General features: G+C 34.0%; 1 protein-coding gene across 5 annotated transcripts in view; it reads right to left on the bottom strand.

Moving 5' to 3' along the window:
* ASCC3 (activating signal cointegrator 1 complex subunit 3) overlaps positions 1 to 24244 on the bottom strand; it is a 253171-nt gene that overhangs the window by 184542 nt on the left and 44385 nt on the right. For 3 of the 5 annotated variants that reach the window (XM_088053260.1, XM_088053258.1, XM_088053259.1), the window contains exons 8-10: positions 23924 to 24049; positions 2505 to 2705; positions 1905 to 2045 (exon numbers count right to left, since the gene is read on the bottom strand). In XM_088053260.1, coding sequence (XP_087909386.1) covers positions 1905 to 2045; positions 2505 to 2705; positions 23924 to 24049 — 468 coding nt within the window. Of the gene's footprint in view, positions 1 to 1904; positions 2046 to 2504; positions 2706 to 7968; positions 8027 to 9953; positions 10073 to 23923; positions 24050 to 24244 lie in introns of those variants that run through there. The other 2 variants (XM_088053261.1, XM_088053263.1) reach the window with 2 other exon arrangements.

Here is a 24244-nt window from a genome sequence, read left to right as displayed (position 1 = left end):
AAATTAATCAATACTTAAAACTACAGTTTCTTCGACAATGTAGGAACTGAGCTTTGGGTCACAAATACAACGACTTCCAAATTTTTCCCCTTCTGGAGACCATTTTTCTTCCATCTCCACTCTCCCCAAAGGTTTGGAAACTACAAATACATTTCAAATTAGTGTTGCTATACTACAACATACATAGGAAACAGCAGAAATCCCTTGAAGGTAAGCTTCAGCTAAAAAAAAAAGCTAATTTCAAAGCAGTGAGATGAAAAAAAAAATTTACCCACATCCTCCCTTTTATACTTCTCCTTGATTTTTATATATCAATCTGCTTTAGCCTCTTCTCCACAACAAAATTAGCAATTATGCTAGTAGTGTCATGCTGGACTGAAAGAAAAAAGCATGATGAGGCAGATAGTCTTCCTACACTCAAGTTACTAAGTTCCTCTAAGTTAATAATCTGTATATGTTAATGAGTTCCCTTCCTAGAGTAATAAATTTCAGCTTTGTAAACTATTTCCCATACAAATTTTTTTAATAAAACCTGCAATATTTTTTGTTTCTTTTGTTCCCTTACTTTTTTTACTGGCTGTAAGCAGAGTACTAATAATGAGGTGAGATTGTAGGAATTATGTTGCTAACTAGAAGAGCAAGCATAAATAGCACTTTTCCATTCTACATTCATTCTGTTCATCCAGCTTTGTCCTTACATTCAGAGCAGGCTTTCTACTGTCACTTTCAGTTTCAGCAGTGATTGCACATTATCTCTCTGTCTATTAAAACCATGATCTACTTGATTATGTGCCCTAGCTGAAAAGTACTGTGAAAACAGGAAGCAATTTAAAATGGTAATTTGGTGTATCTAAATAACTTCAATTACTAAAAGTTCCTAACAAACTTTTTTTTGTTTTAATTTTGTAAACTCAGACTTTAGGTAGATGGTGTTGCAAAGTCACTCTGATAAAGTATGAGTGATTTTACTGTCACTCACTGATATTGGTTTGCTATTTATTGGTTACCACAGTATTGTGACTATATCAATAGGTATGCATATACATCTAATTGCTATTCACAGGTTCATACTGGATTATTACTGCAGTGGTCCTCCTAGGTATTAATTACATACTTTGTCATGTGAAGGGTTTTTCTCTCCACTCGCCATAAAAACGTTAAATACCTCAAAGCTAAGACTGCCAAAATATCACTCATCTGGTTCAACAATTACTACAGGTTACATTTATAAATGCCCATATTGATAATATAACCGGTTCTCTTTTCTGTCTCTTGGACCAGGCAGAAGGGGAAAGGGTAATCACATGGAACTGTATGCAAGAACAAGTATCTTAAGATTTTTCAAAAATGGTATTTCACATAACACAAATAGAGTTTGCTTGAAATAAATATGGTAAAACGTGTATGCCAAAACAAAATAATCTCCATTTATGAAATCCTATTTAAAAGGCTAAACCCACAAATTTTATTTATTTTTACGAATGTTAAATGTTTAGCCTAGTGATGCCACCTTCTTTTTAAGGACAAATGAGGAACAGTAAGATCAGCCATTAACAGGAACCTGTAGTTTTTGTTTGTTGGGTTTTGTTGTTTGTTTTGGTTTTATGTTTTTTTTAATAAAAAAGAAGGTAAGTTTTATTTTAACATATCTGTAACAATGTTGTTACAGCATTTCTGATTTATTTGGAACTTACCATTTGCAGACCAAACTTTAAACTTTTTAAAGACGATTTTTATTGAAGAATTCTGAACTTATATCAGTGTACACAATCACTGTAATTACAGCTGTAGTAATAATGTTTCAGCTGCTTCACCAATACTGTTGCAAGGAGTTTGAAGAGCAGTGTACCTATGAAAATGTACAAATACACACACAGAACAATATTTTAAAAGATTAAGCATACCTGTGTTCGCAGAATTTCGCCTTTTGACAGTTGCATATCACCAGTCAACTCTTTCACAGTAATGCCAAGTGGTTCCAGACGCTTGCTGAAGTAATTTGTCATTTCAGCTGCCAAAGCCTTCATAGGAGCAACATACACAATCTGCACCAAAACAACACTCACTTGATAAATGAGCAAACCCTACAATGTCGTTTGTTTCATGGCAACGACTACAAATCACAATTTATTGTGAAATATGATGCCAGGCGCTTACAGTGAAAAATCTTAATAGTGATATATGAAAAGTAGTTATCTTTGTTGGATAAGTGTGCAGCTGTTTAAAGGACAATGGATTTTGTTTATACAGCCCCATCACATTGAAAATTGGTTCTGCATGAAAGCTAAATGCATTTTCATAGCTGTTTATGCACCTAATAAGATTTTTAGAACACAAGTAAGAATAGCTTTAACAATAATGAAGTGAATCAAAACTAGCCTTATCTCTAACTTGGAAAAGTCTAATATCCTTGAAAACCTTGTGATTTCATATTTCATGTATAACATATAATAGATTTTACCTTACAAGTTAAAAAGCTGTTATTTGGTTCAATAAACTCCTACCTTAAACTCATCCTTTTTGATAACACCATGTTGGACATGCTGGCGAATTTCATGAAGGATTGTCAGCATGGCAATGTTAGTCTTCCCAGCTCCAGTGGGGGCACAGATCAGCATGTTCTCATTTGTGTTGTAGGCAGTCTCAAAAACTATGGACTGGATTCGGTTTAGTCTTTTCATGCCTTTAAAAGCAAGTTGTCCAATCTGTCAAAAAAACACACACATATCTTGGATTTTTCAGATGTTTGCACGTGTGTGTATGCATGTCTGTGTATCTATGCATATCTTAATCATAATAAAAAGAACACATGGAAACAAACCTTTAGATACCTGTCATAATACATTTTTTAGTCTGAGGGCACCACTTCTACCCAACCCTCAAATAGGGAATCAATAAAGAAAAAAAAATTGTAGTAGGATAGCATCTCCTAAAATTAATCAAACTCTCTAGCCCCATACTAGTATTTCAGCACCTAATGTTTTTTAACCAAGAGTGGGACCAAAACTAATACACTGTAAAATACAGAGCTACATCAGATAAACAGCATTAACAGGAAAAGGATAATATACATCTCAAAATCTAGTATGACAAACTATGACTATTCCATTGGAAGATGAGGCAGCAAAACAACAGAACTCAATCAAGTTCAATTTTGCAAACACAGACACACATATTCAGCAAAAACTTTCTCTTGCTTCTGAGAAAATCTCCATCTTGCAATTGTTTATCTTCAGACCTTTCTCCAACAATATTCACAACAGACTGCAGTCAACAAAAGGATCACAAAACTTGTATGCATAGTCTAAAACAAATTTAGAGATTGTTTTGAAAAACTGAATTTTATAGTTGATACAGGAAATTATGCTTATTATCATTTAACACATGTTTAAATCTTATAAAGTACAAATCATCAATTACAGTAATACTTTTCTCCTATTGGTCTCACTGAAAAATTACATTTTTACCAGGAAAGAACCACTGTACAGACAGTGGCAATTTCTGCATTTGAAGATCATAAAACCTTTGCAACTGAAGAACAGCCCCTAAAATATAAAATTAATTTTCTAATAAACTTACTTTTTCTTAGTTACTTTTAACCGTTGTTTAAAATAGACTGCAGTATACATAATTATTTTCTTCCTACAGATTTAATTACTTGCACTGCTTCTACCACAAAGAATGAAAAGTATCTTACTGATATATTCGAAGATTGTTATTTTTACTTTACTTGTAGGAAACAACAAAAGTATCAAAGAATGTTCTAAAGATCTCCTTTTCTATTACTCTGGATACTTTAATTAATTTACAATGATTTCCTTTGGTAAAAGCCTCTCCAATACCAAATTTCTTCCCAATTCATTCCAATACTAAGAAAATTATTTGAGCAGGATTTCCCCAAATAATGCAAGCTTAGGAATGAGGACTTCATCAGCTATTTACATCAAATATTTCACTTAATTTTCAACAAACAACACTAAGTCTGTGATTGTGCTGCACCTTCCTCATAGTAGTCTTATGTGAGGGGCTATGATAGAAATTACAAATTTAGATTAATTGACCATTTCCACAAAAAACTGAAAATGCTCTGCTCTTAAATTTAGAGGAAGGACGTACTTAATGACTAACCAACTGCAGTTTTATTTTAGATAGCTTTGAACATGAAAAATCAGCATTTACTGATATAGAAGTCAATGAAAATGCTATGCAATCAACATGCTTTCTTTTTGAAAAAGGTCCTTTTCAATTTAACAGTACTTTTGTCTTAAAGCTTTTGGGTTGGAAACTTCCTATGCCCCACTGAAAAAGTACTTCTCAAATCATGAAGTGCATTTGTATTGGTAGGACTGACAAATCTCAAATATATCTAAACATCTATTTTAAACCATTATCTTTGGTGAAGAAAACCAAAGAATCTAATGCAACTAATTAATGCACTTTTCACCAAATTTCTTCAGTTTTTTAGTGGCTGAATTTCAGGATTACAACAGTTTTAACTGTCACTATTCTTGCACAGTTTACTCTGCTTGCAACACTACAGAAAGAAATCTTATTTCTTTTGCACCAAGTCTTGTATACATAATGTGTACTTTGTGTGCCATCTTATGTCACCTTAAAATTAATTTCATCTTCATGAATGAGACTCTTATAAAGTATTAATGGTTTTCCTGGAGACCTGTTGAGTATCTTGGTGCTATCAGGGCTCAATCAGCTATTTGTATGGCCTCCTTAGTCATTTTAGGTTTCTAACTTGCCTGTTATTTCATTTTCAGATTTCTTGACAGGTCTTTGTAATTGGTTATATTTTTCCTTTTCCCTTCAGTTCCATTGAGTTGCTTTTAGAAGCTATTATAAACAGTGCATAAAGTTTCCACTGATGAACACCATTTACAGCCTTTATAACAAAGGATCTACAGAAAGAAACTCACAAATACAACTGGTGATTACAGAATTGAACTAATAAAACACTACATTACACAATATTACATTATTTAAAGAAGTAGTTTTTAAACAAAAGCAGAAACATTGCTGTCTAAATTAAGTCCAGCCTAAGTTCAGAAATGGAGGACAGGAATTTTTCACAGTCACCCAGTTTTCACAGTGGCTTTACACATCCAGATCACCTTACAGCAGTGTGATTGGTAATATCCTTAAATATATCTTAAGTTTTCTTAAACTACTGCCTATAAAAATATGCTGTTCTAGCTTCTCTTAAACTTTAAGTGTGCAGTGTAAAACATCTTTCTCCTTTATGTTTAGCAGAAATTATATATACTATACCCCTAGGACATGGAATTGTAAGCAAAAATAAATACATATTTAGAAAAATTAAAATAATTTCCTGTCTCTTTTCCTGTTGGAAAATATTAACACCATGGATTAAGACTGATTTGGTAAAGAGCAATGAAAAACCAGATGTTCCAGAAAAAAAACAGAGGAAACTGTAGCACGTTAGAAAATTGAAATTCAGCTTGTTTTCTGGAAAGATGCTAAGCCTATTGAAGCAGGAATATAAAGAGCAGAATAAAGATAAACAAAAAAACCCAAACAGCAACAACTCAAAAAAACCAAAAAACAAAACTTTTTTGTAATAATGGTATTCTGAATCAGAACCTAGTTTTTCATTCAACACACTAATTAATTTTCAAGCCGGCATTCAAAAATCAATACAGAAAATTCAGAAACACAAAACAATCAATGAATAATCTTTGAAAGTTAACTCTGCAGGAACATACCAAGGATTAAAAAAGCTACAAGAGAAAGTACTTCCAGAGAAAAAAATATCCTAAGACATCTTCAAACCAACTACCTATTAATTGAAAAAATATTATCTTTCCTCTAAATTCCATTTTGTTCAATGCAGTAAGTACAAGTGCATAATCCAAAACCAGTAGTTTTTCCCTTATAAAATAGTAAGGCAGCATACAGAAATGCAACAGTATACATGAAAGTCCACAACTGACAAAGGTACTAGAAGATTTGGTTTTTTTAAATTGTCATTTGCACATATTACATAATTTTAAAATGGAAAACAATTTTTTCCCTCTGGCACATAAACATCAGCCAAGGCTTCTACAGACCAACTCCTTTTCAGATAAACCAGTGAAATCCCTTCTCGCTTAAAGGACTGATAGCCACTGGATGGCAGAAAGTGTTTTCTACTGAAAATGACTGAGATGCAACATATTTAGCCTTCTATTCTACAGCTGATTTATCCCTAGAATTCAACACAAACCATAGGAAGTTTGAGTAGAATACAATCAGTGCTACTCTCAACTAACAGCATTTCAAGCCTAAGATGATGCCATTTTTACACTAGTATGAATCAATATGAAAAACCACCGAGAAGCAACTCTTTCCACACACCAGATGATACTCAAAGCAGCTGTGACGTGAATGAATAAATCCCCTGATTTTACTTCAGTAAGCTTTCTAATTCTTTCACATGGAATTTATTGTTACCACTAATGCATTTATGAATAAATGACACTTAATCAAGATATTCTAAATCAAAAATTTCATCAGAAAGGTATTTGTATGTTGGTGTTCTGACAGCAATTTAAAAATAGGACAAATTTGTTTAAGTCATTAAAGTAATACTCATGAACAAGCCCTTACAATTCAGTCTGCAGGCAAGCTTCAGCTCAGAAACACAACTGCTTTAGCGACACAGTAGTGGCAGTGTCAGCTCTAAATAGCACAGACCATCAGCACTTAAGACAGTTTTAGTCATGCAATTCATTACCAAGACCTTGTAGAAATGCTCTGTAATGATGACTTCTTGTGTCATATTATAACAAGGTAATAAGATTACTACCCATTTATCTTAGAGATAATCCATTGCACCCATAAGGCAAGGTTGATCTTTTAGCATTTTCCCTATTCATTGGCTTATTTTTAATGAAGAACTATTTTATGCAAAGTACCTTCTATTTCTCAGGTGAAACAAATCCCATTCTGCAGTCAGCTGTTCTAGTACACTTTCAGTCAAAAAGCCGATTGATCTAACTGGTAATAGTATGACTAATCCATGCTTTTTTACATAAAAACTATGAAATTCAGGATGCAAAACTCTGACGTCCCTTGTTCTGATACATAAATAATCTCTAGGTCATCCTTCCCCTTTGCTGTCCTCTGGAATGTTGATCCAGCTGTAAAACACATATCTATGCATATACACTCATATGCACACACAAACATATGTTTTTATATGTATGTATATACACGTATACATTTTAATAAATTCATTCCCACTATCCTTCTGAATTATTCATAATTAGTAGTTCCTTCCTGCTTTCAAATTATGCATCTATACACTTAAAGCACTTTTGTGCCAGTGTAAATCCTATTTTGTTACTGAAGGTACACTCAGAAATAAACATAGATGTTACACCTGGGGACTTCCACAGCTTCCCTCTCCTGACGATACTTTTCATATTCTGCTACTTCCATGAAAAAGTGGTAGCTCATGAGATTTAGAAACAGAAATAAATAAAAATGTAATTATATAAATGGTGTAAAAGTAAATTTTTATATTATCTTATGAGCACTATTTGAGAATATAATTTCCTACCTGCCCCAAAGACTGAAATGTTGTCTTTCAAAGTGCACATACACATTTTAAGCAAAGGCTTATAACACGTAAAAGAAAAACTGCATGATGTTTGGATCTGCTCCATTTAGCACCAAATCATATCAGTGAGATTTCATTGGACTTAGGGGAACAATTTTTGCAGAAACAAGTAGCATACACAGAGATATAAAAATTATACAAGCATACCAAATAGAGCTTATGACTGGCTTTGGGCCATAATCAGCATTACAATTTCTTCAAGTAAGTACAAATTATATCTCATCCAGAGTGCAGTACCTGAAGAGTTATATGCTATAAAGGAAGCTTGGAGTAAAACATGTTAGACAGATACAAATAACAACGGGCACCAGAGAACCAGCAGTTTATTTCAGTACCTTCTACAAGTGACTAGCCTAGAACTGAAAGCAATCCTTGCATGGTATGGGCTATTCGGGTCACTGTTAGCAGCACCCACAGAACACAGGATCATTTAATTTAGAAACCATCCATTCAGCCCCTCTGCTCAAAGCAGGATCATTTGCACCTGTGCAGCTGTGTTTCAACTATCAACAAGGACGGAGACTCCACAACCTTTCTCAGCAAAGAGTACCAGTATCTGACCACCTCACAGTAAAAAAAATTACTCTCCTATGTTCAGATGAAATATCAAGTGTCTTAATTTGTGCCCATTTCCTCTGGTGCTGCCACTGGGCACCACTGACGAAAGTCTGGCTCTCTCTTTGTTAATCATTCTCACATCAGGTATTTATATACACTTGTCAGATTCCCCCTGAGCCTCCTCTTCAGCTCTCTCAGACTCTCCTCACACAAAAGATGCTCCAGTCCTTTAACTAGATTAAGAAGTCAGAAGAATTCCTAGAAATGAGAAATAATGAACCATAATGGTAAAATTATACTCTGATATCTTAGAACAGAGAATCACAGCCCATATAAGACTTCTTTAAATATATTCTAAACTGGAATTAAACATCATCTTTTAGAAAACTACAGACTTTATTTTAAAATTATCACCACATTCACTGGTTAATGTAGTAAGTATTTAAGTAGCAGCAGGTATCAGAAACCAGGAAAATTTCCATACTTTATATAGTTATATTAGTTATATTACTGTTATATAGTTATATTATAGTTATATTATATATAGTTATATTAGTATCTTTAACATTGCAAAATTCTCCTAGATTCTGATAGAGTTCACTAGAGTAAAAGGAAGTATCCTGACCAGAAAAAAGAAATAAAATTATATATTCATTCTATATTAAAGGATCACCTCTGCTCAAAGCTACCATAACAAAACAAGAACTATGAAAATTATTATGATTTTGATTTTTTTGGAATGCTGCTTCTAAATCGTGATTAAACATTCCCTCTCCAGACCTTCTAGACCTCACATTTGCCAAACACTGAGAGTTTTATTGAATTACTCAATTCTCAGAAATGTCAGAATTCTGGACAGTTCACAACAGTGAGCGCTGTTCAAGAAATAAACGTTCACTAAAGAAGATCCAGACTCCACCCAGAGAAGTTCCATTAAAAACAAATTGCAGCAAAATTTAGGAGTACAATATTCTTCTACCAACTGTGGAAACATAGGCCCTCCTTGAAAAAAAGAGCCAGTGAAAACCAAACAAGTCAGAGAATAAAAAGCCTCTATCTCTGGTTTTGTGTGTTTGTGGTTTTGTTTGGTTCTTTGTTCTTTTTTTTGTTGTTGTTTGTTTGTTTTGTTTGTCATCAATCCCGCTTTCTGCACTCTTGAAGTAAGAAGTATGATCAAGTCAAAATCAAGAGGTTTTAGGGAAAATATTTACCTTCATATATGACAGCTAAGAGTTTACATGCCTGGAGCAATTTCAACAAAAATCCTTGTAAGTCTATAGTTACATTGTCACCAACTTCATATATAAATTATTCTCTTGATGAGCAATGCTATACAAACAACTGCAGCAGTGATACCTTTTCTACAGACTTCTGAATTATTCAACCACTTAGTCTTGTACTAAAAAGACAGCATTGAGAAATATTCTTGGGTTCAGTGTATAGATTAAATCCAAAGACACCTGCATGTATATACCCCAAATCAGTTTGAAGGAAATGACAGGACAGCACTATGGCACTATAAGGCTTTTACTGCTCTGAGTTAAAAAACTGGAACAGCTTGGGGGATCTCCTCCCCTCACTGGGAGAACTGTGTTGTGTTCATCAACCTAGTTATAATATGACAAAGGATTATAGAAAAAGTGTTTATACCCTCTGGTGATCCAATTTGAGGAAATGGATAACAAAGTGTTTCAGAAAGATTTTTCCATAAAAGCAACAATTTCAACAGAAAATCTGCATAAGTTTTGGCATCCAAACTTACATCCAAACACAGGAGAGATTCTGATTTCAGTGACACTGCTACAAACTCAAAAGTATCCAATGTCAAGAGAATTATTCAAGATTACAGCAATGAAATGGAGATCAGAACACAGTCTCCTCTTGGAGCTTTCTGATACCATTTGTGAATTACACACAGAAATTACCTTGAACTAATGCAGCTGAAGGAAAATTGGCAACAGTTGTGGCATTTCCTAATAACCTCAGAAGTTAAAATCTTATGAGGATAGAAGGATTTGGGTTTAATTTGATCCCATTTCATCCATATTAAATGTAACCAAAAAAAGGCTTTCTTCCTCATAAAATTAAAAATATCTTAATGCTGTACAAAGTTAAAATTACGGGAGAGTGAAATACCAAAAACTGTACACATTTTTAAAAAATATTTAAAATCTACATTCAAAATATCAACAAATTTTAAGAAACATTTTAGATGGCATGGCCTGCTATGTATTGACATCTCCACTATCTCCCTATCTTTTCTAGATGGAACAGTGAGAAAACTGATGATGTTTATATGCTACAGTCTATTCTTCAGGTTTTGTTGTGGTTTTTTTCTAATTCAGAGAACACTCTCATAATTCCTTATACTTAAATACAGCTAAAAGAGACTCTTAGCTCTGTTGATGGCATATTGCTCTCATGATTTATTCCCCTGGGAAAAGACAGTGCGTCTCTAAGAGGAGACAACTAGGAGAACAGCTCTCCTAGTTGTTCAAGAATATTGCTGCAAGGCAAAGGGAGAAACCTAACACATAATAAGGAAAGACAATGAGGGCATTGAGAAAGTAGCTACATAAATTCTGGCCATTGGTAAAAAAAAAAAGGTTACTAATATGCAGCATAGAAATTGAAGTCCCTTTTTCTAACCAATATAAAATGGTTTCAGCTAACATTTCCCAAGTAAAGAGATTATGATATGTTATGAAACTACATAAATACTTTTTGGAAATTGAATTCTTCCATGAATAACCATTTATGAACTAGCTGGAAGAATTTTGAAACAACTTCATCATATCAAGAGAAATTTACTCTTTTTCTTCCAAATCCTTGCTACAGTTTTGAAAGAATGTTACTACTGACATAAAAAAAAAAAAATCTAAGCAGGAAGCTGTGTTGATAAAGGCATACACTAATCTCAGAAAATGAGTAGCTATTTGGCTACTCAAACTAGCCTAAACTGATAACTGGAAAATTCAGTCAAAATGGAGAATAATGACAGAAAATAGCAGACAGTTTTTGGCCAAACCTCAAAAGTAGTAACAATGAGGAAGAGACAAGATATTAGACAAAAGTGATCAAATTTCTGACCTCATTCCCCACAGACTTATGTGAATGACAGGTATCTATCAGGATAAAGATACAGAACTTTTCTGAGAGACTGTATCCAGGCATTTACATTTAGCCATTCTCAGGAATTAATAATCTCAGAATTAACGGAAAATAAATACATTGAAAACTACAGATTCACAAAACCTGAAAAGCTGATCAAGAAGGTACTTCCCACCTTGCAAACAGCACTACAGATTTAACATAGCTTTCACATGTACTTTGTAAAGTGCTGTAGGTTACACATGAACCAGGTTTTTGTTTTCAAAGAATCACAGAATGGGTCAGGTTGGAAGGGGCCACAGTGGGTCTGCGGTCTGGTTCAACCTCCCTGCTCAAGCAGGGTCATCCTAGAGCACAGGGCACAGGATTGTGTCCAGATGGTTCTCCAATATTTCCAGCAAGGGACAATCCATAACCTCTCTGGACAATCTGTTCCAGTGCTCCTTTGCTTCCACAGTGAAGAAGTTCTTCCTGGAATTCAGGTGGAACTTGTGTATCAGTTTCTGCCTGCTGCCTCTTGTCCTATTGATTGGCACCACCAAGATGAGCCTGGCTCCATCCTCTTGACACTCTCTCTTTAGATACTTCGATGAGGTCTCCTCTCAGTTGTCTCTATAGTTTGCTGCTACAGTAGTTATTAACATGCAAACATCTTTTATTTTCAGATGTAGTTCAGAAAATTATTGATGCAAAATTTGAGAGAGATATTCATATTTAGCCTAGATGATACATGTGACAACATACCAAAAAGTTTCCATGTGAGGAATATGCACAGCAGGAAGACAGTCTCAAACTTAGAGGTCCAGAAGGACAAAAGTCTACAGGTGTCAAAAGCAAGTGAAAGCAGAATCAGGAACTCAGAAAATTATCTCCAGCATAGTCTCAGATGACTCAGAAAAAATGTCCATCCTTTTCAGATTCAGGGAGCACAGGAGAAAATAAGGAATATTTGCAAGTAAGTTTTCTTCTTTATATTATGTTTTATATAAGTAATTCCTATGAATGACTAAATAACATCATCTTCCTCTATATTTTGTTTACTGCAAATTAAAAGTTCTTAGTTCCCTACTCCTTATTAATTTCCAACAAGCTATTATTACATAAGGCATATTTATTTATTAATATAAAAACTAAAAATAATTTTGCTCTTATTGGATGTGTCTGTTTCCAATATTCTAACTGAAAGATTAGGTGGTAGGACAATTTCAATTTTCCAACTGAAATTCAGAAAAATGGTTTTGTTTTAAGAAGATACAAAACACACACAAAATCTGTTTCCCACTTTAAGAGAGTTTACAGTATTTTTTGCTCCTTGATGTTCTGCCAGCTCAAACAATTGGTCTTCAAAAAAGTTTAAAAGTTTCACTGTATTACCATTTATTGTGTGATCTTCAGGCCAATTGAAACTGTAAATCTGAGCTGAATAGCCCATCAGTTATAAAGTCAGCCTTCTAGTCATATATCTCCTCTATCCCCAAATCTTTTAAAAACATTTGAAATTATTTGGTGATTTCTAAGTGAATCCCTTGATGAATCATCTCAGTCCCATTTCTATCACTGAAAGACACAGCCCATTCTTATCTAAGATAAAAGATTCATTTCTTAAGGAGCATACAGAAATTTGTGCCACTTAAAGACAACATTAAAAGCAGACAAACTATAACTTGTCTAAAATATTTTGAGTGAGAGTTAATCTTTTAAATGTTGAAGCATTTCAGATTAGCATATACCTCCCTCAACTTTGAAAATTCTCACTTTGAGATTACATTTCTTAAAAATTAAAAACAAGTTTGGTCTTTGGTATAATTTGAATTAGAATTGAAGATACTATCCCGTATTTCACTTTAAATGAAGACCAAATACTCCTAAGAATGAAAGTCTGCCTTCGGGGATGCTATCAAAGTAAAGCAGACTACAGCATTCTTCCATGCTTGTACCATGAAATTCCACTGAGAAGTGGTTATTCCCTAAACAGGATGCAGCAGAAGCGCATTATTCATTCCCCAGTCTTAATTACCAAAACGACTAAAACTACTTGGAGTTGTTTTAATTAAAAACTTAGCAGATTTCTGCATGTGCTTTATACTAAAGTCCATATTCATGTCAACGGCATATATGTGACCTCCTAAAAAATGAAAAATTAACATTTAAAATTTGCTTTCTCAATTTAGATATTTCACTTGTTATGATCACTTAAAGAGGCCAAAAAAAAATGTAACAGCTGCGAAGTCACCAGGTAGACATAATTGGATTTCAAATATTACAGTGATTAAGTACAAGGGGAAAAGAATGCTGTGAACCAGAAAGCTGCTTTTCTTTTGAGCTACATGCAGCTGCACTGTGTAAGAACATGTCTACCTGTTACGCTTCTTGCATTTTTACTGGTCATTTGGTTTACTCTATAAAATTCAATACATAAAAGTCACCCAAATTACAGTCAGTTGAACTTTACAAATTGGAGCCTAAATATTATCTTCCATGGAAGCAAGGAACCCTGTTTTTAAGAGTAGGGTAACATCATTTCATATTACTGTATAGTTTTGGAGAACAGATCTCTTTCAGTATTTTATTTTTAAATGACCTCTAATTAATTCAATACTATTTTATGCATGCAGAGGCATTAGTAGATGGCGCTTCAGAATAATGTTTTCAAACTATTTACTTTAGCTTATGTTAACATGAGAAACAATTTCTCCTTACAAAACCTAACAAAACCCAGAAAAACTATCAGAATACTGTGAAAGGTAATCATAGCTGAAATTAGTAATGATTTTAACACATCAAGTAAAAATGAAAGAATGGCAAACAGAAGAATATTCCCAGAGGATTAACTACTGCTGTCATAATCTTCCTACAGCTCAATTTTCTTCTCTATTTGACTTCACACTTATGCTACCCAAGATGGCAGCCCTGTTTTACAGTATAGATATCAGATGACTTTTTTCAAAATTTTACAGGAAAAGACTACAAGCATAGTCAGTATTTTCTTCTACATGAACACAGCTATTTTGTTTTCATTAACTGCAGCTAAACTAGCAGTGTTCACAGAAGTTTTCCTACCACAGGAAAATAAAAGGTAGGTAAAGGATGATGACCTTGTGTGTCAGGGTCACCAATATGTGGGAACAATAATAGTTTAAGTACCAAAAGACAAAAATTACAACAGCTTAAAAAGCTATTTGAAAAATTTGTCTAATTACATCCGATTGTAGAATTTATTTTTGCTTGTGCATTACCATCAACAGTGAATGAAATATGCTACAATGAAAAAGGGAACATATACTCTTACAAGCCCCCCTGAGATACATCTCTCAAACTAAGCCAAACAAAAACTGAAAACCTCCTCTTTGGTAGCACAATCTCCTCCAGACCAGCTGCATCCTTTAGTAGCACACTACACACAGTGTAGATGAGACTTCTGGCTGCCAAATCTGGGTTTGTATTTTATTAAAAGAAGAACTTAAACTAGTTATAAAAATGAGAAAGTTGCTCAGAAGTGGTGCTCTTCTGCACAATAAAACAAACAAACAAACAAAAACCCCAAAAAAACTAACACAAAAAACTCTACCAGCAGCGTTATTTTTTTCTTTCTTTAAGTATTCAGAGCCAGTTTTATTGAATGAATCTTCATACAAATTAAAATCCTGACAGGTAAAAGCAGGTACTTTGTTAGATTACTTCTAGGTACAGGCAGATGCATCTACTCCCACAGTGGCTCAGCAGGTGTCTTTCAGCAGCTGGTGCCCTTTACTGGTTTGCCTTTGTAAGTGTTCCCATCAGATTTTCAACTATTTCAGAGGCAGCACTACACAATATACACACACTTGGCAGCTGTGTAGGAAATGAAACAGGCTTAACATTTTATTCAAATCAGATGCAGTCAATTTTATCTCATGTTAATATTAAAAAGTCCATTTCCCTATTCATATTTACTTCTCACATGAAAAGGGGCAACCTAAACAACTAAAAGAATATATAACTCTTACAAGACAGTATCTACTAAATATTTTAAAGCAATTTTTTCTTAGTGTATTATATACAGACATGCTAGTTTAAAGAACAGACTAAAAGAAATGAAGTTCTCTGGATTCACCAGTATAGATGTCCCTGTTAGACTATGACCCATATTATCAATTAATTGCTCTTCTCTTTGAGCTTTTCTGCCCAAGAAGATATAACTAAAGCTTTTACAGAGCTCTTTTCCAAAAAATATAAGGTTGTACATAGAATAAACAAAGTCTCTCTAAATGAGAAGATATGTTAAAGTTTCAATTACAACCTCACTAACAAAAGAACATTTGAAAACAATATTTTTTATTCACAAGGAATTTTTCTTGCTCTATCTACACTTACTAGTGGGTTTTGCCTGTTGTCATTAATATCAAGCCCTTGAAATAAAAATGTACATAAAAATACAGCCCAGACTGATAAAACAAAGAGCATATTTACCAGTTTTTAATAGCATCTTTGCCCCTCTCAACATCTCCAGTGTCTTAAGTGTGGTTTTTTCATGTAATACCATCAAACTTACAAGATGTTAAAAGAGTCTTATTATTAGTATGTAAATAAATACGCTAACACAAAATAAAATCTATAATGCATTTGTTGGGACAAAAGGGTTCAAACTGGAAGATTTGACAAGGATGTAACAGTTTTGCTTGAAGTGACCTTGCAGCTGGGACTGCTAAGAATGTTAGTGTGGGAAAACTCAATTTATTATGCCTAGTGTTGTTCATCCTCTGCCTGTTTTGAAAAATATTCTGAGAAGATTCCTGAAAAGTACCCTGAGAATAACACACTCTCACAGACATGCTTGAGCCTCCTGCTGGGAGAGAGATCATAAAGGAACCACCTTGTGATAAACTCAAATGTGCGAGGTCCTGTGATATATCGGTCTTTGGTAGAGGGGCTGCTACCTCCCCCTTCCCTCTCTGTCCACTAGGATGAGCTAAGCCTAAGGGAGCCTGTGTCTCTGTGTGTCTCTGGCAAGGTAATGAAATAAATTTACTCTTCGCATGGCAGCTGTGGTTTGGTGGTCACCTGTATGTGTCAATTCATATGGTATCATACAATCTACTATATCCTAACAGCACCTGGAAACTAATTCTTAAAGAAAAAAGATAAATGCCTTGGTAATCTTAAAAGCACAAGACTACAAAGGGTCTTGAGCTAAACTGCACATGAGACTAGGACAAATGCAACTGAAAGAACAAATGATCAGATCATATTTTAAGCACTCTATTTTAAGGTAGTACAAGGTAGGTAAGGGCATTACATTACAGCTGAAAAGCAAGGAGAAGCCTATTGGCCAAAAAGAAAAGATACTCTTTAATTGAAAAGTCAACTGAAAAATTTGTGTAGATGAGCTAAGACAGCACAGGCTGCAAAGGAAACCTTCACTCAGTCTGATTCTAAAAGGATCCAACTTGCCCAGCATCAAACCAAAGCAAATAACTCTGCTGTCAGTCTACCAAAAGACAGGTTTATGGCAGAGGTAGAGAGAGAACACTATAGAGTTACACTGCTAATTGCTATGCTGGTTGCCTTTTTAAATCAGAGACATATTGTACAATCTGGGAAGGCTTATGGGTGCAAGTGGTTATCTATCAATTTCTCCAGTAAACCAGTAAACCAAAATGATAAGAAAGTATCTACAATATTTCCCCATTCTTTTGGGACAATAGTAAAAGCCTGTTTTAGTTATACATTGCTGGTGAAAATCCTTCCAATTTGTATAAATATAGTCTGTTTTTAAATGGTCACACTACAGTGATTTGATCCACATCATCATACCAAAAATAAAAGCCACATCATATAAATAGGCCGAGGAGGATGTAGTTTGTGCAAATACAGGCTTACATCTGATCAATTATATAATGCCTACCTCCAAAACTCATGTGAGATCTGATATATTTGCTTCCTTTACCTTCATTCCTCCCCATCCCAAAAGAAGTGAACTGTTTATTACTTCCACAATGGTGGATAGACACATATTGTTCCAGTAAGTGCAGACTTCTGCTCAGTGCTAGTCACCTTTTGCTTTTCACAGAATCTGACATAATATCATGCTTCAGTTCTCATCTACCTCCAATTATTCATCATTCCCTATTTTTTGCATCCTACATACATCTCTCATAAAGACAGAGATTGGCTTGACTATCTTCTTTGCATACAGATCTTTCTTAAAAATAAAATAGTAGAAATCTGGCAGGCTGAGGGAGGCAGAGAGGGATATATAAAATAGAAATCTATTAAAAAGCCTCTGTTACTTTAGTAATCAACTCTGCATTAATGGGAGATATATATATATTATACCCCATATACATGTTGTACATATGTGTTTTACATATATAGACACTGTTTATATAGATATTTTTAACTATCTAAAATGCATACGTTACTGCCTTTTTTAAGTCTGTGATAATGTTGGACTAAGAATGGATGACAGACTCCAGAGAAGTCACACCTGCCAAACATGGAGATGTTTTGGAGAAAATAGTCCCAATTTCTCGTTATGCATTAAGAGATAGGTCCTCTCAAAGACTGAAATAATATCAAACACCTTTTTGGTGAGTCAAAAATCACAGTACCCTTACTGACAAGTACCACTGCATTTCAAAATATTATTTTAAAACAATAATTATAAAAAATATAAGACTATTCCGTGCCTTTTTGTCTTACTATCACTACTTTAAAAGAAAAAATCTTGATGCTTAGGACAGCTCTTTTGAGATAATCCATTCTTTTCTCTCTCATTTCAGCACTATCTTAAGCTTTTACTTTGATATTCTAGGAAACCTGCTTTATATATTTTGATACAGACTTCAGATATGCAAAAAATACTCTCCTATTAGGACAAAGTAGATATAAGTGGAATTATGTTTGGAACAATAATCTCAGATTATTGGACAAAATTATCCATCTATAAAGTATTTCTTAATCATGCATTTATTCCTTTATCTCTACCTAATTCATTAGTAATTTTCTCAACTGGTGTAAAGCTTTCAACTTGTCAAAATCCTGGTTAGTGGAGAGTGGTCATAACTGCTGATCCTCCCAAGCTGTGCTCCTAAGAACTCTGCCTCACTGGAGCTGAGACATCCCCTTGTCATGTTAAATCAAGGAACCCAGACTTCCATATTTCACATCTGAACTTTAGTTCAAAGTTGTACTATAACATTCATAAAGCTTTGCTATCCCTGAAATGTACCTGTATTTCAAATACCGTATCAAATCTATTTCACGTGACCATGTCAGGTTTCTTTTTCTCTAAACTATTTAATTACTTTTTTTTGTTTTAAAGGTGTTACACAAAATAAATAAGGTTAGTAATCTGGCATGCATTAAAATCAGTGATCCTATTGAACAAAAAAAAACCACATCTTATTGGCAAAGGCATATTAGAATAGTAGAAAGGTTTTATGAATCCAGAAAAATGTTACAGTACCATTTCTAGTATTAAAGGCTATATCAATAAAGTAAGACTTTTTTTCAAAATACTTTTTGGTTTATCATAATGGGAAGAAGTTCTCCGTTGCTGAAAGAAAAAAGAACTTAGCATTCAATCATATAGTCACATCTATTTGCAGTGAAAGCTGCAGTCAAGTGAGCAATGTGTTTAAAAATATTGCATTCAATGAATTATACTTAAGCACAGTAAGTGTCTTTCAAAGGTGAATTAGTAGCCATCCTCAGAGAACGTTTGCATTTCTACAACATGAGATTACAGGTAAATGTTAAAATCAGAATAACACTTTACAGCTTGCACATCAGACCAATGGATCTTTTTGATGAAGAGTTAATAAATTATTTCCACTAAGAAAGAGGATTGTCTTAATGGAAAATATGATAATTTTATACAAGATGGACAATATGCTGCTGGTTCGGCATGAAGCAAGTATTTTTCTTGCTTTTAGCTAAAGCAATATTTATTCCTAGAATTTTAATGGAAAAATGCCTAAAAGCTTCATTTAAGGGTAAGTGAAATAATCTAACAATTTGATGCAGAAATTTTACATATAGCATCTGGAATTCTAAAATAATGATAAAATACCATTAACTTCTATATTGAAGAAAATTAAGCCAGAACTTGTAGGCTTTAAGATTTTCATCAATGTTGAATCTTAACTCCAGTATTTTTGTTCACCTGGTATTGCACATATTCAGCCTTCTTTGAACCCCCCTCCCTGAAACATGAAGACAGACTGCAATCCCTAATATGCACTACCAGCCATTAAAGAAATTGTACCTTGACCTACATGGTTTTCCTTGTCCTAAGTTGGGACTAATGATTGCAAAACTTGTAAACTCTCCTCTTAGCAATTTCTGAACATAATTAATTGGTTAAATGACAAGATTTCAATAAAGAGCAAAATTTTTGTTAAAATTATTCCAACAGTTCAATTATCAGTTGCTGTTTGGAAAATATGCCACTGAAATATGCACTAAGATCAACTTTGGAATTAATGATCCAATATTCTAGATGTGAAAATTGTAATTTATCCAAAAACATGCATACCTCTATTCAACAGACTTACCTCGTACAATTCTAAAAACAAGAAAACATTACAGGAAAAGAGAGAATATTGATTTTGTAATAATTCCTTCACATAATGCAGAGAGAAAAAAATACCTTTTCTATTTAGATCATTAAGCAGTGCTAGCAAAAGGAAATGGAAATAACATGAAAAAAATAAATAAATCCTACCCTGAACACCCACTTTAGGTAAAAAGCTGAAGTAATTTTTCACCATCAGCAATTTTTTATATAAAACTTGTTTTCATAGTCTTGAAGAGTAACTTTCCCTGGCCTGAGTTTATGACTTTAAAGGTACATTTATTTGGCAAAAAGCCTGGCACAAAACTACCTTTATAATAAATACAAAAAGAATATTTCATTAATGGTCAAGCTGCATGTCAACTGGGCAAAGATAATAAAGCTAAGCTTGTGCTTTCCCAATTTTTTTAAATTCTCATTATTGAAACAACCTAGCTGGCACATCACTTCCACAAATAGCAGAACCATAATACTTCAGATTAAACTGGTGTGACCAATCAGCTACTTATGAACCACCTGTGCTTGAACTAAACCCTAGTTCTCTAAGAATAATAAATGTCAAGAAAAATAGGTACCTACAAAGGGGGCTGGGGGTGAAATTTGTTGCCTTTCTGTAAGGTAATAGCCCTTTGTAACTCCTTCCATGGCACACAGTGCACCCTTCTACCCCTGAACACCAGTGACAATCTCTGTGCCACCAGCTCCTGCTCCCAACTCAGCACAGGCAGGAACTAAAACAATATGAGATGACCCAGGTGGAGTGAGATTGACGGAGGAGGTGACACAGCAGTTCAGATCATAGTGTAGAAAGGTAGGAGACAAAGCTGAAGAAGGAACAACACGGAAAGCAGGAGAGTGCTGAAGCCAGCTGTTTATGACATGCTATGGAATGTTTTTACAGCTGCCCAATTGTGCAAGGTTCGTTGCTCCTGATCTCATATTTGCAGTGCATAATGGGAATAGGTAGGAATAGTAGCTAAAAAATTTGGACATTTGTCAGTTCATATGAGCTTCACCTTAGCACCTGTGTTCTTCCAGGCAGTGATTTCACTAATCAGGAAGTCATAAACTTTTTAGGAAAACTCTGACCCATTGCAAGGAGGCCTAAACGAAACTAAATACTTTGAAAATCCCAGCCATAAGATTTCAGATAATATAGTACTAAAACTTAAACTTAAAGCTTAAACATGTTATTTCTTCCCCCGGAGTGCAGCAGCAGATGCATCCTGGCTACACTGCCAATCCTATAAAAAAGAACCCTGTGTTTATATCTGCCCTGGTGTAAGGCATTGCTGCAGCCTTTGGTGTTGGTTCGTAGAGGTTCTGCCATTTTGCCTTATACTTCCACGTAAGAAACTATTAAAAAAGGAAGCATATACATGTTTAAAATGTGATTAATATGTGGCTTGTTAGAATGACTGTCTAGAGGAATATATTTCTCTTATCTCTTCTCAACCTGTGTTTACAGAAAATAAGAAAATCTAAATCTTAACTAATATTTTAAATCATTTAAAATGCAAGATTACATCTAACTTATATAATGCAGAGCTTTAACTTCTGGCCAACAGTTCAAAATATAAATGAACTCCTTATGAACTCAGTTCTGACCTTAGGAGTTTCAAAGATTAAATGCAATTGTGTATTCTGCAATAAACATCACACAGTTAAATACTCTCCCCAAAGTGCTGACAGTGCAATCAAAATCACATAGTTCATGAGAAACAGATAGAGAGTTCTTAAAATTATTTTCATGCAAATGAAAACATACAGATTAAAAAGAAAAGGAAGAAGAACATTTATTATTTTTAATACTGTCAGGATTTCCCCAGAGAATAGCAAGTGCTTATAAAGCTCAATATATAATACTCAAAACTCCAACAACAATAAATGACTTGGGTGTTCTGTGCCTTTTTTCCCCTGTGGATAATAGGTTGCATGTACATTGACTTGTTAAACAGGATGAGTACCTTTATGTCTAGACTAAATGTCTCACATCAAAACCCTAACACTAATGGCACCTCATAGTAGTCAACAGCAGCAGAATTGTCATCTTCCTCATGATGCCTTTAGAAGTTCCTAGTCATGAAATATCTAGTTATATTTACTGTCATCTCTACTCCTTGCCCACCTACTCAAATTTTAGATATCCATATAGAGATACAATAGAGCTATTTTATGAGCACCGGTACATGCTAGGGAAACACCTGAAAATCATTATTTTTCTGCTTTTGCTTACACTAGTTAATCAAAATGAAAAACACATTGACAGAAAATCTTCATGCTGTCTAAACTGACTCCAGTTAATTGGCAAAAATTTGAAACACCAACCAAGGCGTTTCTGAGCTTAGAGATTTAAAACAGCCATGAAGAGAACAAAAAAAAAAAAATAATTTTGGCCTAACAAAGATAGACCTTGACAAAGTATGTCTTACCTTACACATTGGCAATTCCAGCCTCTTTTAGCTCCTTGATAAAAAATTCAATTTAACAAATTTCAAATCTATGAGTCTCATTAGTGAAATCAAGGTGAGAAGTCCTGCAGCTGGACAAACTTCATAAATTTGTCATCTGTTGTCACAAATCAACACTGAACTTGGGGGCAAGTATTACATACATGTATGTTCAAACAATCAAAATTGTATTTGTTGTTGACACTTCTATGTGATCTCATGTAATAAGAATCATATCAAAGAGTAAAGTATTGAAGATGATTGTTTCTATTTCAAAATTTCACTGTAAAACTGAAAAGCAGACCTCTTGAAGATACACAATCTACAAAAGAGAATTACTTATTAAATTTGTATAACTGATGCATTTTTTAACATTTATTTTAAATATTATATGTGCAAAAGTCTGCAAACCATTCTAGATAGGTATTTTTCTGTCTAAACCATATTTTTTCTGAAACCACTTACTGCCTTTTGAAATATTTGTACTTCTTGCAAAGACTACACAGATTACTAGGTAGTATTTAGCTTAGGGAAAAGACATTTTATTGCAAAAAACTGTCATGCTGAATATTGTCATATAAAATGACAATAGCTGCAGTGGCTGTATTTTTCAATCTGGTTAAGGGCTGTCAGTCAATTCATAAACACAACATTAGGTACTGTCACCTAAGCAGGAATTAATAGATTCAGATTCTAAAACTGTCTTCTGTTTTGAAAGAGTTAAATCTTTACGTAAGACAATCTTTACTCAGAATCCCAATAAATTTCTCTGCATATATTCTCATTTCCTGCTTTCCCTGAGAGAAAAAGGTGGAAAAAATGTATCCGTGTTATATACTGCAGAGCTAAGAGACATAAAATCTCTGTACACAGAGCTTGTTTTTTATGTCTTTGTTCAAATCAATACCAAAGCTTCCACTTTTCAATAGATTTGACATAGACAACAAGGAGTAAAAAGGTATCTGTGATAGAGTACTGCAAGTTCTAGACTGCAAATAACTAACAAGAAATTTAGTTCCCTTACCTCAGCTTTTTCACGATTTTAAATCAGTAAAAGTTGGAATGTTAACATTTGTTCTACCTGCATTTTTCCTCTCTGCTCTTTACTTCCTATCATCAAAGCACATTTTGAGATGTCTTCGCATCCCATGCAGTCTCTAAGACCATATTCAACACCCCTGAACTGCATCAGACAGAAAGACTGGTGCAGAATAGTGCTGTGCAGTCAGAAGCCAACCTGTACAGGTCAAGGTGCAGAAGCTCACTTTCTCCTGTGATCTTCAGAAGAGAACAGAATCACTGTAATACTTTCATTTCAGTGATTCAGATCATAGCTCAAAACCATAAATAACTGAAAATGTAATGCCAAAGGAATTGAGAACTACAACTCATGAACAAGTAGTTCAGATCAGAAATTCCTTGAGTCTGAATCAACATGAAAGGGATTATCACTGAACTATGTTCCCCAATAAATATTCTTCAAATAAGTAGTCAAGAAATTAACTGTCTGCATTTACCTATCACATACTACTGGAAAAACTGGCAATATTTCCAGCTAAATTTTGGCAAAACAAAGAAAAAACGAATTTAATATCTTTGAAATAGTATACTCACCTCATCTAAGTCTTTAATATAAACAATTTTCTCTTCAATACCAATAGGCATTGGTTCACTGTGGGGGATCTTTACCTCTTCATACATTTTATTGTTTTCTCGCTGAACTGACTCTGGTAAGAACACCTAAAAATGTATTACAGGAAAATTAATTAAAAGTGTGAAAACAGAAAGCGTCATTATGTATAACTCACTTTGAACAATGCTTTATCACTTTCCTTTAAGAAATTAATCCAAAACAAGAGCAAATCTCACTCATTCATTTTATAGATAGCACTGAACCCCCCAAATGGCAAATAATCAGTTTCACTACTCAGAAAA

Source organism: Pseudopodoces humilis, chromosome 3 (genome assembly GCF_049639895.1).
Source record: "Pseudopodoces humilis isolate 2021_Gansu_Grassland_sample_001 chromosome 3, ASM4963989v1, whole genome shotgun sequence".
Lineage (NCBI taxonomy): Eukaryota > Metazoa > Chordata > Aves > Passeriformes > Paridae > Pseudopodoces > Pseudopodoces humilis.
The sequence above is the reverse complement of the archived record's forward strand: the minus strand, read 5'-3'. Positions and strand labels throughout refer to the sequence as shown.